General features: G+C 35.4%; 1 protein-coding gene across 5 annotated transcripts; it reads left to right on the top strand.

Annotated features, from left to right (window-relative positions):
* The first annotated feature begins 11,490 nt into the window (after positions 1–11,490).
* Positions 11,491–14,280, top strand: LOC130739850 (F-box/kelch-repeat protein At1g26930-like). Of its 5 annotated transcripts, none has more exons than XM_057592286.1 (2): positions 11,491–11,739; positions 12,248–14,280. In XM_057592286.1, the coding sequence occupies exon 2, from the start codon at positions 12,317–12,319 to the stop codon at positions 13,763–13,765; it is 1,449 nt and encodes a 482-aa protein (XP_057448269.1). In that variant the 5' UTR covers positions 11,491–11,739; positions 12,248–12,316; the 3' UTR covers positions 13,766–14,280. The 5 variants fall into 5 exon arrangements, with proteins under 5 accessions (XP_057448269.1, XP_057448268.1, XP_057448265.1 ...); XM_057592285.1 differs by having other exon boundaries at positions 11,491–11,759; positions 12,267–14,280; XM_057592282.1 differs by having other exon boundaries at positions 11,491–11,759.
* The last annotated feature ends 198 nt before the right edge of the window (positions 14,281–14,478 follow it).

The raw sequence follows: 14,478 nt of genomic DNA, 5'->3' as shown, positions 1-14,478 counted from the left end.
AGATTTTTGTTCCTTTACAAACTATATTTTATTTTGGATACTCGACAAATTTTTGTCCTATTTTTTAATTTCTTTGTCTTGTTTTACTTTCCAACGGGAAAAGATTGATCTTAAATTTTTGCTTAGATGGATTTCTAGTTTGTATTATTATAAGCCCTTGTCAATCGAGTGAGGAACTTGTTGGTTTGTAATTTATATATTGTAGTGTGACAATTAAATTTATTAATTCAATTATCTAAAAAGTGCATAAAATCCATCTTTCGGTCCATAAACATCTCCTTAAGAAAAAGCAAGCTGGAATTTCGTTTGTTTTTGTTTTTTAACATCAACGTAGAAGAGCAAATATATACATACAATATATAGAACAACAAATCATGTAACAGATGAGCTTCGCATGCCTGATGAAGAAACTGCCAATTGTGTTGCTTTTGACACGTATTGATATATCCAAATTCTGTCTATATGAAAGTGACATCAATAGAAACGTTTTCCATAATAATATTAAAAATTTATTAGACATCTATTTATTTCAAATCATAATCCTTTTAATTTAATTTTTAATTGAAACAAAACATTTCAAAAAAAATTAATTGAAACAATACTCCTTTTAATTCAATTCCCGTTCAAAAAAAAAAAATACTCCTTTTAATCATTATATGAGAGAGGAGGAGGGAGAGAAGAGAGCTAGAGAAGCAATTGGGTCCTTTTAATTTTTAGTTCATGTTTGATTTCACTTTTAGTCCGCCAATTATTGTAATTATACAAATTGGTTCCTTGTGTTTTCAACGATCGATTGGAGTTTCTAACATTTTTGTCATTTGCGTTCTTGGTTTTTCCGTCCAATCTCCGTCCAAAACTAACAAACTCTCTTATGTGGCACTAAGTGATGTGGCATGTGATATATGGTCTTACGTGCGTGACTTATGATGTACTCACACGTATTATTATTATTATTATCTTGATCCTAATTATTTTATCCTTCCTACCAACAACGCCTCCCTTCACCAAATCCAACCTCAACAACCACAACCATAACCACCACCACCCGCAACTCACTAGAAACACAATCCTGTCACCTCTCTCCTAAAACCTTGCATGATCTCCCTGCACAACAATATGCAACCAAAGCACCTAACACCGTCAAAGTCGTGACCTATATCCCTCAAAATATGGAACGCACACAGCCACCACACTTTGTCGTCGTAGAAGGAAACGGTTGCCACCACCATCTGTCCAACCTTGACACCATCACATTGTTAATGGTCGCCATGACCGACCTCCACCACGCCATTATTGAAACGAACACGAACTTGTTCTACCCGAATTTTGGATTGCTTCTTGTGCTCGGTGGCAGAGCTTTGTCGTGGCTTGGCCTAAGAGAGTGATGGTGCTGACCTCGAGCGTAGGGGCCTAGGGGAGTACTTGTAGAAGACACTCTGATGCTCAAGTCAATGAAAGAACAAAGAATGAATCCATGAGTCTTAAAAGCAATCAAGAAATTCTAAGAATTAATAGTATGTTACATAAATGAGCGAAGGAGCCTGCATTTAGGCACGATGTCTATGTTTGAAGTCTCTATAAGTGTGAGGAAAGTACTTTCAGTGGAGCTTTCGAGTGCATGGTTGGCTTGGTGTTGTCGTGTTTATGTGGTTTATCCCGGACCTTTGTAAAGTTGCTCGAACACTTTGCAAGTTGAGTCAGGACGCCTTGTTTGTTCCTGATCAGGTCACACTAACCGCCCTTATGGTGTCTGCTTAAGAGAATAACCTTGTGAATCACCCACAACATCATCAAATCGCATGGCTTTTAGAGCTGACCCCAGAACAAAACTCCTTGGTCCTTCCTCCCTCACCGTCAAACATAAAAATGATGGGGTTGGGGTTTCAAGTGGGAAGATATTTGGAGGGAGATAATTGGACGAATTGATCAAAAGTGAAATGACAAAAAACGTTATAAACTTCAATCGTTTGTTTTAAAACACAAGGATCAGTTTATATAATGACAATAACTGAGATATCAAAAGTTCAACTAAGTCATTTTGGTATGTATATTAATTGGATAGAAATGTCTTTTGACACAAAATGCAACTTTTCATATCATTCTTTCTCTTCTTTTTCTCTTCTATTTCTATCATATCAAACAAATTCTACAATTTTGACAAAAAAAAAAAAAAATTCTACAAAATATATTTTTTCTTGTTTTTCTCTCTCTAAATATATTCTTTCTTTTAACCAGCATTTAAACCGAATAAGTGTACAAATTTATCTACAGGATGTTCATTTTCTAATTTGATGAGATTGCACTTTCAAAAAAAAAAAATTGATGAGATTCATATACATGAATTGACTAAATAAGAAATAACTGGAAGTATTTTTTTTTCAAAAAAAATGTGATCGAAATAAAATACTCAAAATCAAGTGAAAGAAATTAATGGTGGAATATGAGCCATGTGATGAATTAAGATGGGATGGGAGGGAGCTTTATTTTCAAAGGAGAAAAAAGATGACAGGGGTACTGCCTCTGCTAGTGCCAGAATGTATGCGACGGTTTCTAAATCGCGTCCGTCCAATATTTATGAGTTAACTTTTTTTAATTGCACTAATGTGTAAAATTCTACTAATAAATTGTTTTTTATACTCATTGCTTAAAAATTGAAATATTAATTTTTTTTTACGTTAAAAAAAATTGAAATATTAATTTGATACTTACAATTATCCAAAATTGTGTAAAACTTGTTACTTTATTATATTATATATGATTTAACTTTTGAGGGACACAAAATGACGTCTATACAATTTTATATAGGAGTAACTACATATATAGAATCCATGTTTATTTTAATAATATCAGCAGCGTTTCAACGCTATATATTCGTGTCAATGAATAAAGAAGGAATAACAATGCTTCCACTAAAAAATGGAATAATAATGTCGGGTAGGACAAATTAAAGAAACAAAACAAAATAGTGACACGTTCATCAAAACTAAGTTAACACTAATATTGTATACTAGTTAATAATAAAAAATTAAAGCAATGACAAGTCAATTGGTTCACAATTGAGTTTGTTATGCAAACCTTTTTTTCAAATTAAATAGTACATAGTACCATTGAATTTAAAAGGCTACGTCTTTCATTTTTTTATAATCTTAGCATGCATAATTTTTGTAAGATTAGAAAAAAAAAGAATAAATTTCAAACTAGCATATTTAGTTTTTAATTTACATAATTCGGAATTATAATTTGGGATGGTATTGTGGGATGTGGTGGGATGAATGCCATAGTGCATTGCTGTTTAAATAGGATGGTTGATTGGCTTGCGTGCTGGTTATGGGTCTAGCTTGGGGTTTTTTTTTTGGTCGATAGCTTGGGGGTTTCTGCTATAATGTTTTGATGGAGGTCTCTTGGAGCTTGAGGTATAAAGGCTTATTAAAAAATGTTTACTTTTTTTTTCATTATAGTTTTTTATTTAAAATGAGTTTTTTCTATGAAGATTTTAATGATGAACGCATTCTTTAAGCTTAACTTTTTGAAGGGGATGGAAATTGGTATATTGTGTTGGTTGGGTTTGTTTTTAGGTGTTCCCCTATTTTATGAGAGGGTTGCCCTCATATGTCTTTCTCAATCAATAAAATTTTTTTTGCTGTAAAAAAAACAATTCAATGCATATCCACTCAACATATATAAAACACTTGTGGATAAATCAGGATACGAAATGCATATTTTACCAAAAAAAAGTTATAGAATTTATTGCAATTTCCAATGCATTTCTAGGTTTTCATATATGATATTGTGCCTACATTTAAATATATTATTACTTCGGCTCCTTATAAGTTCCTCATTAATTGTTTACTTAAAATAATTTTTTTCTAATATATTTATCCACTTAGCATTTTAAGTAAAGATGACAATGAGTAAGATATGAGTAGGATATTATAGTTATTTTCCATTCTTGTACCCACGTTTTCAAAACTTACCTGTATCCATCCTCATACCTGCGTGGGTAGCAAAATGAATGTTCGTCCCCGTATTCTCTGCCTCTAGTTACCTACATACCATACCCGTACCCATTATTCGCAATTTAGCGTACCAAAATTTAACTTTCACATATATCGAATAGAAAACCAAAATATAATAGCTATTATAAATTAAAAAAATTAATTAAAAATACACAAAATCATTATATATTAACAAGTAAAATTATTTAAGTAACTATTTTTTTAGAAAAAAGAATAAGCGATAAAGTTAAATTCTAAATTTTAAATTTTTAAATTTGTTAATAAACTCATAAAGTTGTAGCTACTAACTTACTCTTAAAAAAGAACGAGCATAAATCAGAAATCATTTATATAATATTAACACTTTAAGTTTATAATACCAACCATGTGTGTGAGTATAATATGTGTGCGCGGATATGAGGCAGGTTGGGTATTGTAGTACTCATACTGCACTCATACCTACTATTTTTGCGGTTATTTACGCACCGTAGCCATCTAGCGGATTTTTAATTACCTTACCTATTATGGGTATTTTTTGCGGGTACCCAATGAATTTTGGACCTATTGTTATCCATAATTTTTAGAGAGCATTACATGATGTTTTTCCAAATAATACCCTCGTAGAAACAATAAATAAGGAAATATAAAATACATAATAAATAATAAAATATAAAAATAAATAATACCATTATTAAAATTAGCAAAATTAATTATACTCATTAGCTTGTGTGTTTCTTCTCTTTTCAAACAGTTAAAACATTTAATTGAAAACGAAGTAGTATGTGGATATGCTACATGTGAGAAATTGGAATGAAATATGAAAAAATAGAGTCAAATAGTTGAACGTGCTAAAAACAGATAACTTCTAAAGTACCAATAAAATTCAAACTAGTTTCAGTCTCAAGCTTATTCAAAGAAATCATTCAACTATTTTGACTCTTGTTACTCTTGTAATTCATCATAATTTTTTGGTGAAGTATCACAAATCAGATTGAGTATATCAACTAAGTTTTCAAAAAACTCATGAACAACATCAACTTCTCAAACTACTGCAACAAATATTAGTTGAAGTGGATAGCAAAACAATAGATATAATAAGCATACTTACATTTTAAAAAAATTTAACAATTTGTTTGGTGCGGAATAAGAATAATAAAAAATTCTATGTAAAATATATATTTTTAGGGAAGGAATTTGCCGAGACCATAAACCCTGTCTACCCTCTCTAAATACACTCCTGCTTACATAACTCTTCCTACTACCTGGAAAACCTTTTTCCAAACCTTAAAGTCTGGAGGACTCCTTTTTGAGAAGGAGAGAATTGAGAGGCAAATTAGGCTTTTATTATGGATTCCACTAGGTCCAAAAGAACGGATGACTCGTTATATTTAGTTAATTTATACTTCATCCGTTCCAAAACTATTGTTGTTTTAGTTTTTTATGTTTTTTCTAAAATTATTGTTGTTTTACAATTCGAAAGCATTTTATCTTATTTTTTTCCCCTCATTTATCTTTTAACTATCACCTCATATTTTCATCTATCACGATTCTCATTAATTAGTTAACAACTAATTATCATTCTCTTTCTTTAATATAACTCAACATTAAATAATGGTGTTTCAGTCAATTATAACATCAATAAATAAAGTCTTAAACTATATTATAGTCCCGTTTGGAAGAACTTATTTGAGCTTATCTGATAGCATAAGCTATTATGTCAGTGTTTGGGAGAGCTTATGCAAATAGCTTATGACCAATCATAAGTTGTTTTGAGCTTATTTTCATAAGCTACTCATGATAGTTAACGAAAAAGAGATTATGCTTATATATAACTTATTTTTCGATTTATTTCAATAAAAAAATTTAAAATAGCTTATGAATAAGTGTTTATGTCATAAACGCTTATGACCATAAGCCCTTAATTAAGCTATGTTTCCAAACGGGGCCTATATCTAATTAACTTAGATACTTAGTAATTTAGATTTATATATTATTATTATTCAGTTTAATTTTATAACTAGTTTATTGGTGGTTATTTTCTTCCTATCATAGATATTTAGTTCAAATATTCTATTATTTTATTCCTAATTAGTTTAGCTGTTATTTCTTTTTATAAACTTTTTTTCTTTCTAAAATTAATCAAAATCAAGTTTTATTTCCAATTGATTTGTTTTGCTTTTTTTTGGTACATTAGAAAGATAAATTATACTTTCCTAAAATTGATTTGTGGATCTCTTGCATACCCATATGTTCCCTTTCTTTTTCCAACACTTAATGAATTAACCTTGATTAGGATTATAAATTGGGAGAAACTTAGATCAAGTTCCTTAAATCCATTTCATCAAGTTTATCAATCATGTGATGACACATGTACAACTATTTCTAAAAATAAATGTCATTTATTAAGAGTTTATTGTCAAAATTTTAAAAATTACACATAAACTTGATGGAATGAAGGTAAGGAACTTGACATAAGTTTAATTCTTATAAATTATCTTATAAATAGATAAGAGCTTATGGCTGTAAGTGCAAAATAATTAAGTTGTTATTATTCAAATGCACATTATTATTATTATTTTAAGTAAATGTTAGTAGTTAATAATTACAAATGTTTATTTTCAGTATTCGAACTTTGAACATTCATCTCCGACACCTATTTCTACCCTTAGCTCAACCAAGTGAGTTATCCCTTCACTTAAATGCACATTATTCTAATATACTCCAATTTCTTTCTTTCATGTTTGAAGCTTGGAAAACCCTCAATTTTACTATTAAATAGTGATATTTATCCTTCTACTTTTTTAAACAGAGATTTATCCTTTTTGGTAGACTAGAAGATATCTAAATATATCTTAATTTACTGCGTCTGCCGTAGGTGTGCACGCATCTTTTTCCAACTGAATATGCCGAGGAAAGGTTGCATTTTGATCAGAAGGAAAACAAAACACGTCGAGGTGATGAGGATCGAAGAACAGAAAAAGATGATGAATGTAATTGCCTGTGATAGCCACGAAAGCGCAAAGAGCAAACAAACTTCTATCCATCAAATTCAAAGCCTATGAGATTAGATAGGGAGTAGTGACAGTTGGAAGTATGATTGAAAGTTTGACATGATTATAATAATAAACACTAGAGAATCTCACAACAGCAACTAAATTTGTGCTTGTAATCATTCGTGGAGGTGTGCCAATGTGAACCTCTCATTCTTGTAAGAACAACTCTTTTTTTATGTGCCTGCCAACCTTTCTAAGTTAAGTCTTGATTAAAACCAAAAGTAAAATTAGACAGAGACTATTTGGACCATCCCTCTTTACTATCCACACCATCCCCTTTTTTTATAATTCCAAAAATACCCCCCCACATAGAAAACGTACAAAGCAGTAAAAAAAATACTCTCACAATCTCACCTTCTTCTTCCTTCTTCCTCTTCCACTCTCACCTTCTCCCATCCCTATTTCATCTTCTAAATCAATATATCACACACCTTGAAGCTCCAAATCAGTGTAGAAGATAAGTGGGTGAGATCAAGAGAAGATTAGAAGCTCAAAATAGGTGAGATTTTGGGATTTTTACGGGTTTTTCACGTAAATCTGGGTTGAATATGTGGGTTCTGGTTCGTTCCGCCACTTAAAATGCGGACGTTTAATTGCTACCGCTATTTTAGTAGCGGTAACTTCCGTTATTTTAGTAGCGGTAACTACCGCTATCTTAGTAGCGGTAACTTCCGCAATTAAAATAGCTGTAACGTCCGCTATCAAGGTAGCTGTAACTTCCGCTATTAAGATAGCGGAAGTTACTGTAGTTTAAATTACGATTTTTGTTGCAGGTTCTGGTTTTAGTGTTTGACTTGGTGAAGTTTGTTGTCTATTAGGAGCATTATGGCATCCCCCGCTGATCTTATTGATTGGGCTTGCGGTGTAGGTAAAGAGAATGGTTATGTTGTTATTGTCATTAGGTATGACTACGGATCTGCAAAAAGAAAGCCTTTGATAACATTGGGATGTGAACGTGGTTACAGCTATCTTGATAGCGGAAGTTACAGCTATCTTGATAGCGGAAGTTACAGTTATCTTGACTGCGGTAGTTACCGCTATCTTGATTGCGGAAGGTTTTGAATTTAACAGACGTCGATTTCCCTTATGTTCTGTCTAATGTTCACGTTTGTTGGGGGTATAAATGTATTTTTGCACTTAAGGGATGGTGTGGATAGTAAAGAGGGATGGTCCAAATAGTCTCTGCCTAAAATTAACTCTAAATACTAGTTTTTTTAAGGAACATGTTCACACTAATTTTACTTTCACATTTAGAGAGATAAATAGAGATAAGCAAAAAAAACTATATGAAAGTAAAAAAGATTGTAAATGTATGAAAGTTAATTTTTACACACTAGCCAAGAAAATTGAACTCGTTCATACATCTTTCTTCTAATGAAAGTACTGTTGACAAAAAAAAAAAAGTTGTGGACTTTTTTTTTATCAAAATAGTGTGCTTTTGAATTTATTTTTTTTACATTGTCTAAAAGAAAAGAAAAACTACAGTCTCACAAAGGGGACACCCCACGCATCTGCTTGCAATAGCGCACTCAAACCCGCCAACAGAATCTCAGACACAATAAGAGCCTAATCCTGCTCCGCCCCATGCTTAGCCAACAAATCAGCACAAGAATTGCCCTCTCGCAGAGTATGCTGAAGCTTCACAACTCAATCTCTACCCAGAAGATCTTTAATGTCCCACACTAATGACACATAGAGATGGCACCTGGAAGGCACTGAATTAACAAGCGTCACAACATCCAGGGAATCCGATTGGCACTCGACTCGACGATACCCTCTGTTCCAAGCCAAAGAAAGACCATGGTAGATCCCAAGTTGTAGGGGATTCAAGGGAGCTCATGGGCCGAGGAGCAAGACACCAAGAAATATCGACGCCACATCTTAACCCAAAACCTTAAGGCATTAGGTTTATGAGTCACATCTCATATAAAGTCTTCTCCCTCTTACTTTGACTTCTCCGATGTGGGACTTGACTCTTACACTTGATTCCAACAATCTCCCCCTCAAGTGTGAGTCCCTCAACCACATCACCCATGGTCCTCCCGTTTGCGGAAGCTATCAGCCGTCAGTATGGTTACTAACCTCGACCCCTCCGCAGAAGTTACCCGACTATTACCATGGTTACTAACCATCGACCCCTTTGCGGAAGTTGTCAAGTCGTTACCATGGTCCCACGAACCATCGGCTCTGATACCACTTGTTGGGGAGAGTCACGACGAGGACCCATGAGGCAAGGTCGAGGGGAAACACCAAGGAGATCTTGGACACCACATCTTAACCCAAAACCTTAAGGCATTAGGTTTATGAGTCACATCTCTTATAAACTCTTCTCCTCACACATACTTAACCATTCTGGGACTCCAACTCCGCACTTGAATTCTTATAAACTCTTCTCCTCACACATACTTAACCAATGTGGGAGTCCAACTCCGCACTTGAATTCTTATAAACTCTTCTCCTCACACATACTTAACCAATGTGGGACTCCAACTCCGCACTTGAATTCTCAACAATCCCCCCCCTCAAGTGCGAGTCACCTCTGCATTATCATGACGCCCCTTCCGCGGAAGCATTATCCACCCTTGTACCGCCGTTTGCTGCTCAACAGAACTCGCCGCCTAACCACACTGCTAGGAAGACTTTCGAGATGAGTCGTTACCATGGTCCCACGAACCAACGGCTCTGATACCACTTGTAGGGATTCAGGGGAGCCCATGGGCCGAGGAGCAAGACACCAAGAGATATCAGCGTCACATCTTAACCCAAAACCTTAAGGCATTAGGTTTATGGGTCACATCTCTTATAAAGTCTTCTCCCTCTTACTTTGACTTCTCTGATATGAGACTTGACTCTTACACTTGATTCCAACACAAGTAACTCCAACTGAAGAATGCAGGTGTCATTGAAAAACCCGTAGAAGCCCCCTAGCCACTTCCCATCATTGCACTGAAAGTGCCCCCCAAAGCCACCATGCTGCGGAGTCCCCCAAACACTCACATCCACGTTCAAGACAACACAATTTGGCATTTTCACTGTCCATTAAACCATCCTTGGTGACGACCTGGCCACATCTATAGGAACATCAAAGGCGCGCTCAATATCATGAGCCATGGAAGACACGTTAGCTACCAACACTTGCATCGAAATCACCTTCCCTTCCATGCACCTTACATTTCGAGCCCTCCACACCCACCACAACGTCAGCATCACCGTTGGATTCCCCTCTTTCAGCTTTTGAAATTTATTTAGTGTAACTTATTTATTAATTGCCTAACTAGTATAAATCGCAACCCTAAATGAGGATACTTTTTTTTTAAGAAATTGTCACTGTTGGTGGTCGTAGCCTATTTTTCATTTCGAAATCTCCTTGACTTTTGCTTTTGCTTAATTTTGATTCGAATGAAACTCGCTTTGCTCCGAATTCTGCTCGCCCTATCTCAAATTCCAATTTTTCAATTAAAAATTGCAGCTAACTAGGTGGAAATGAAGGGATTTGCAGGTGAATGATTAAAGTTTAAATTTGAGTGAATAAACTAATTTATTAAAAATTAACAACTAATATTTACCTATAAAACAAAAATTTATTGCCGCTAGCTATAGAACCAAATCAGTGCCTCATCTTTGACCCAATTTCGCTTAGTTTGTTGATAATTTCACACAACACAAATGAGGATTTCACATTACTTTACAATAAAAATATGTAAAACTAACTAAGAATCGACAAGAAAGATATAAGTCCTAATCAAACAGTAAAAAGAGGAGATAATAAAAAAAATGAAAGTTCAGAAGATTTAGCAGTACAGCCTGCTTTATTGACTTAAGCAAGCCGTGTTTGGCAATCCTAATGATAACAAGCATGATCAAAATGAAAACATTATCATAACAGTAGAAAATTAAGAAAAAGCTTTTCGTTTTTTTAGGATCAAAACCCAATCAGAAACCCCCTAATAAATAAACCAGTTATTATTATGCAAATCTGATATATTAATTAACAATCAATAAAAAATTGACCAGTCAAGACTCACAAATATAGAGAGAGAGATTTAACGGCTGCCTTTACAAAACCAACCAACCAAACCCCGCCACGTCAGATGCCGCCGCGTCGCCCCGTCACGAGAAATTGACCAGCCGAGAATTTGGAACCTAAATCTAACGGCGAAGAGACGTACCCCAAACGTAACGGTTTCCTCGCCGTTCTAAACGTGTCTCCACCGGTATTTCCCGGTTACCGGTCACTTCAACCGCGAACATTCATTGGCCCCATCACCACCTTCCGCCACCGCATCACCGACCGCCGTCTACCTTCAGAACCACCCACCGTCCTTGAAAAATTGAATGATTCCAAAAAAATAAAAAATATTTTTTAATAAAAAGAAATAATAATAAAAAAGGAAAATAATTAATAGTATTTAATTGTATATTAAGAAATGATTTAAGCGAGATAAGGCGTGAGTAGAGGACCCTCTTTCAGATTTTGCTCCGAAAACCAAACCTTCTTTTCTTTCATCTGAGTTGCAGAGAGAGAGAGAGAGAGTGATTGTTCTGTTCTGTTATGTTATGTGAGTAACATGCAAATGAAGAAGAAAATAATATATATTTTATAGAGAGAGAAAGAGTTGAAGATTGTTTCTCCATTTGAAAATTCCTCTCACATCAAACTGAACCTTTTTCCTGTTTTTATAATCCTGCTGGTGTGTTCCTATCCAACCTTGTAAGTCTCTTACATTGTTAGTTTGTTTCTGGTTTTCTTTGTTTTCAATGTTTCTTTGTGAATGAGATTATTAGTGTTTTACTTTGCTATGTTTTTTTTTATGAGTTATGGAGATCTAAACTTAGTTTTTATGAGATAATGAATGATGGGTTCTCTTCAAAATCTGAAATTTTTTTGTGGGGCATTGGACTATTGGATTCATTTCTGCATTGGATTGTTCTATTGAGGTTTGTGTTTTGCTGCTTGGGATCTATCTATTTGTAATCAAATTCCATCTTTGTTCATGCACAGAAGAGAAAAAAAAATTGATTTTGGGATTTGTCTGGGTAATTGGTTGAATGGTTTACGATCTGAAACCGTGTCTATTTGGTGTTGATTGATTAGAAATCAGTGAAAATTCTTTGATGGGTGTTGTTTGATTTGTGGAAAAGGAGAAGGAATAAAATTGGAACCTGTGAATTGAATTTTTATCAGTTCTGTTTGAACAGGCTCTTGATTTTGTTGAAGGTGGTGGTGGTGTTTTTGTTGGCGCTTTTTTTGTTCTCTGTGGCAGAGACATGTTGGACGGCCGTTCCTGTGTTGTTCCGAGGATGTTTTCTAGCTCTTGCCAGACAGAGAACAACTGGTCTTACATGAAGGACTATTTGCTGGATTTGGATATCAAAAATGGAAAGCGCCCTATGGAAATTGATGCTGAAGGGGAGCCTCAACCGAGGAAATGCACCAAGATGTTAGATTCTTGCCAGGAAGTTGAGATTGCTCGAGTTTTGTTTCGACAACAATCGCTTCAGGGTAAGGATTCTGTTGTTCCTCAAATGGATTCTGAGCAGGACAACCAGCTTGATGGTGATTCGATGGATTCTGATGTTCAGCAGCTGCTACATGCTGAAATATTTTTGAGTGCTAGTGACCAGAATCAACAGCAGCACCAAGCTGGGGATTCATCGGATTCTGGTTCCCTTTTGCCGCGGATGAACCGGGACAGCTCAATAGCCTGCCTCAGCCGCTGTTCGAGGTCCGACTATGGTTCCCTTGCCTCCCTTAACCGGAGTTTCCAGAACATCATCCGGAGTGGGGAGCTCTATAAATGGAGGAGACTAAATGACATCATAGAACACTGGATTTACTTCTCCTGTGCCCTCCTTGAATGGGAAGCCTATGATCCGAATCGCCAGAGGTGGATGCACTTGCCAAGGATGGCTTCTAATGGGTGTTTCATGTTTTCAGACAAGGAATCTTTAGCTGTAGGGACCGAACTACTTGTGTTCGGGAGGGAGCTGAGGTCCCATGTGATTTACAGATACAGCCTCTTGACAAACTCATGGTCTTCTGGAATGAGAATGAATTTTCCAAGGTGCTTGTTTGGCTCTGCAAGCCTTGGAGAGATTGCGATTTTAGCCGGTGGGTGTGATTCAGAGGGCCATATTCTTGACTCTGCTGAACTGTACAATTCAGAGTCCCAAACATGGGAAACACTCCCAAATATGATAAAACCAAGGAAGATGTGTTCTGGAGTGTTTATGGATGGGAAATTCTATGTTATAGGTGGAATTGGGGGAAGTGATTCCAAGCTTCTTACTTGTGGAGAGGAGTATAATTTGCAGACAAGAACATGGACTGAGATTCCCAACATGTCCCCGGGACGGAGTACTCGAGGGTCTGAGATGCCTGCAACAGCTGAGGCACCACCTCTTGTTGCTGTTGTGAATGATGAATTGTATGCTGCTGATTATGCTGACATGGAGGTTAAGAAATATAACAAGGACAGGAAAGTGTGGTTAACCATTGGGAGGCTGCCGGAACGCGCGGTGTCGATGAATGGTTGGGGACTTGCATTCAGGGCTTGTGGGGATAGGCTCATTGTGATTGGTGGACCAAGGACTCATGGTGAGGGTTTCATTGAACTCAATTCATGGGTGCCTAGTGAGGGACCTCCACAATGGCGTCTACTAGCTCGAAAACGTTCCGGTAACTTTGTCTATAATTGTGCTGTGATGGGATGCTGAAGCATTATTGACTTCTGAAAGCTACTACACCTTTTCATGTTTCTTCAAGTCCAATGAGTTGTTGCACAACTTTGATTCATGATCATCATCCATTGACACAGGATTCTTGCTAATTGGTATTTCCCTAATTTCTCTTTATTATACTTTTCCTTTTGAAGGTTGGGGGAAAGAGATTCAGATATTACTCAAGATTAGCTGAAAAGTTTTCTGGGGAGGAGCTCTTCAGTCATTTATTTTTGTTTAAATTTTCAATTACTATGTTATTCTGCTGAAATTGGTAACTTCCCCCATTTTCATTGAAATGAAATTTTTCAAAGCTTGGTGTCATGTAGCATAGGAATAGTTTAAATAATTGAAGTTCCAACACAAATTTAGGATACTGGTGTTGTTGTATGTTTAAGTTTTCCTAAACACACAGCTAGATATTTGATTTTCATGATCATAAATTTGTTAGCTTGAAGGAATGAAATAACTTTCTGAGAGTTGTTTTTATTAATTTTGGATGATTATGTATTGATTCCATTTCTCTGCTCCGCAAGTAGTATGTGTAATTGCTGCAGACTTGTTGACCTACTCACCATGATGCAAAACTGCAGGGATGAGGGAAATTTTCCCATTTTTGAACCGTGCAACCTTCTTTATGGATAACTTGAATTTGCTTTTTTTGCTCAAACAATAAATGGTGATTTGTTTCAAAAGTCATTATTGAACTT

This window comes from Lotus japonicus, chromosome 2 (genome assembly GCF_012489685.1).
Source record: "Lotus japonicus ecotype B-129 chromosome 2, LjGifu_v1.2".
NCBI lineage: Eukaryota > Viridiplantae > Streptophyta > Magnoliopsida > Fabales > Fabaceae > Lotus > Lotus japonicus.
This window is presented reverse-complemented; position numbering and strand designations above follow the sequence as displayed.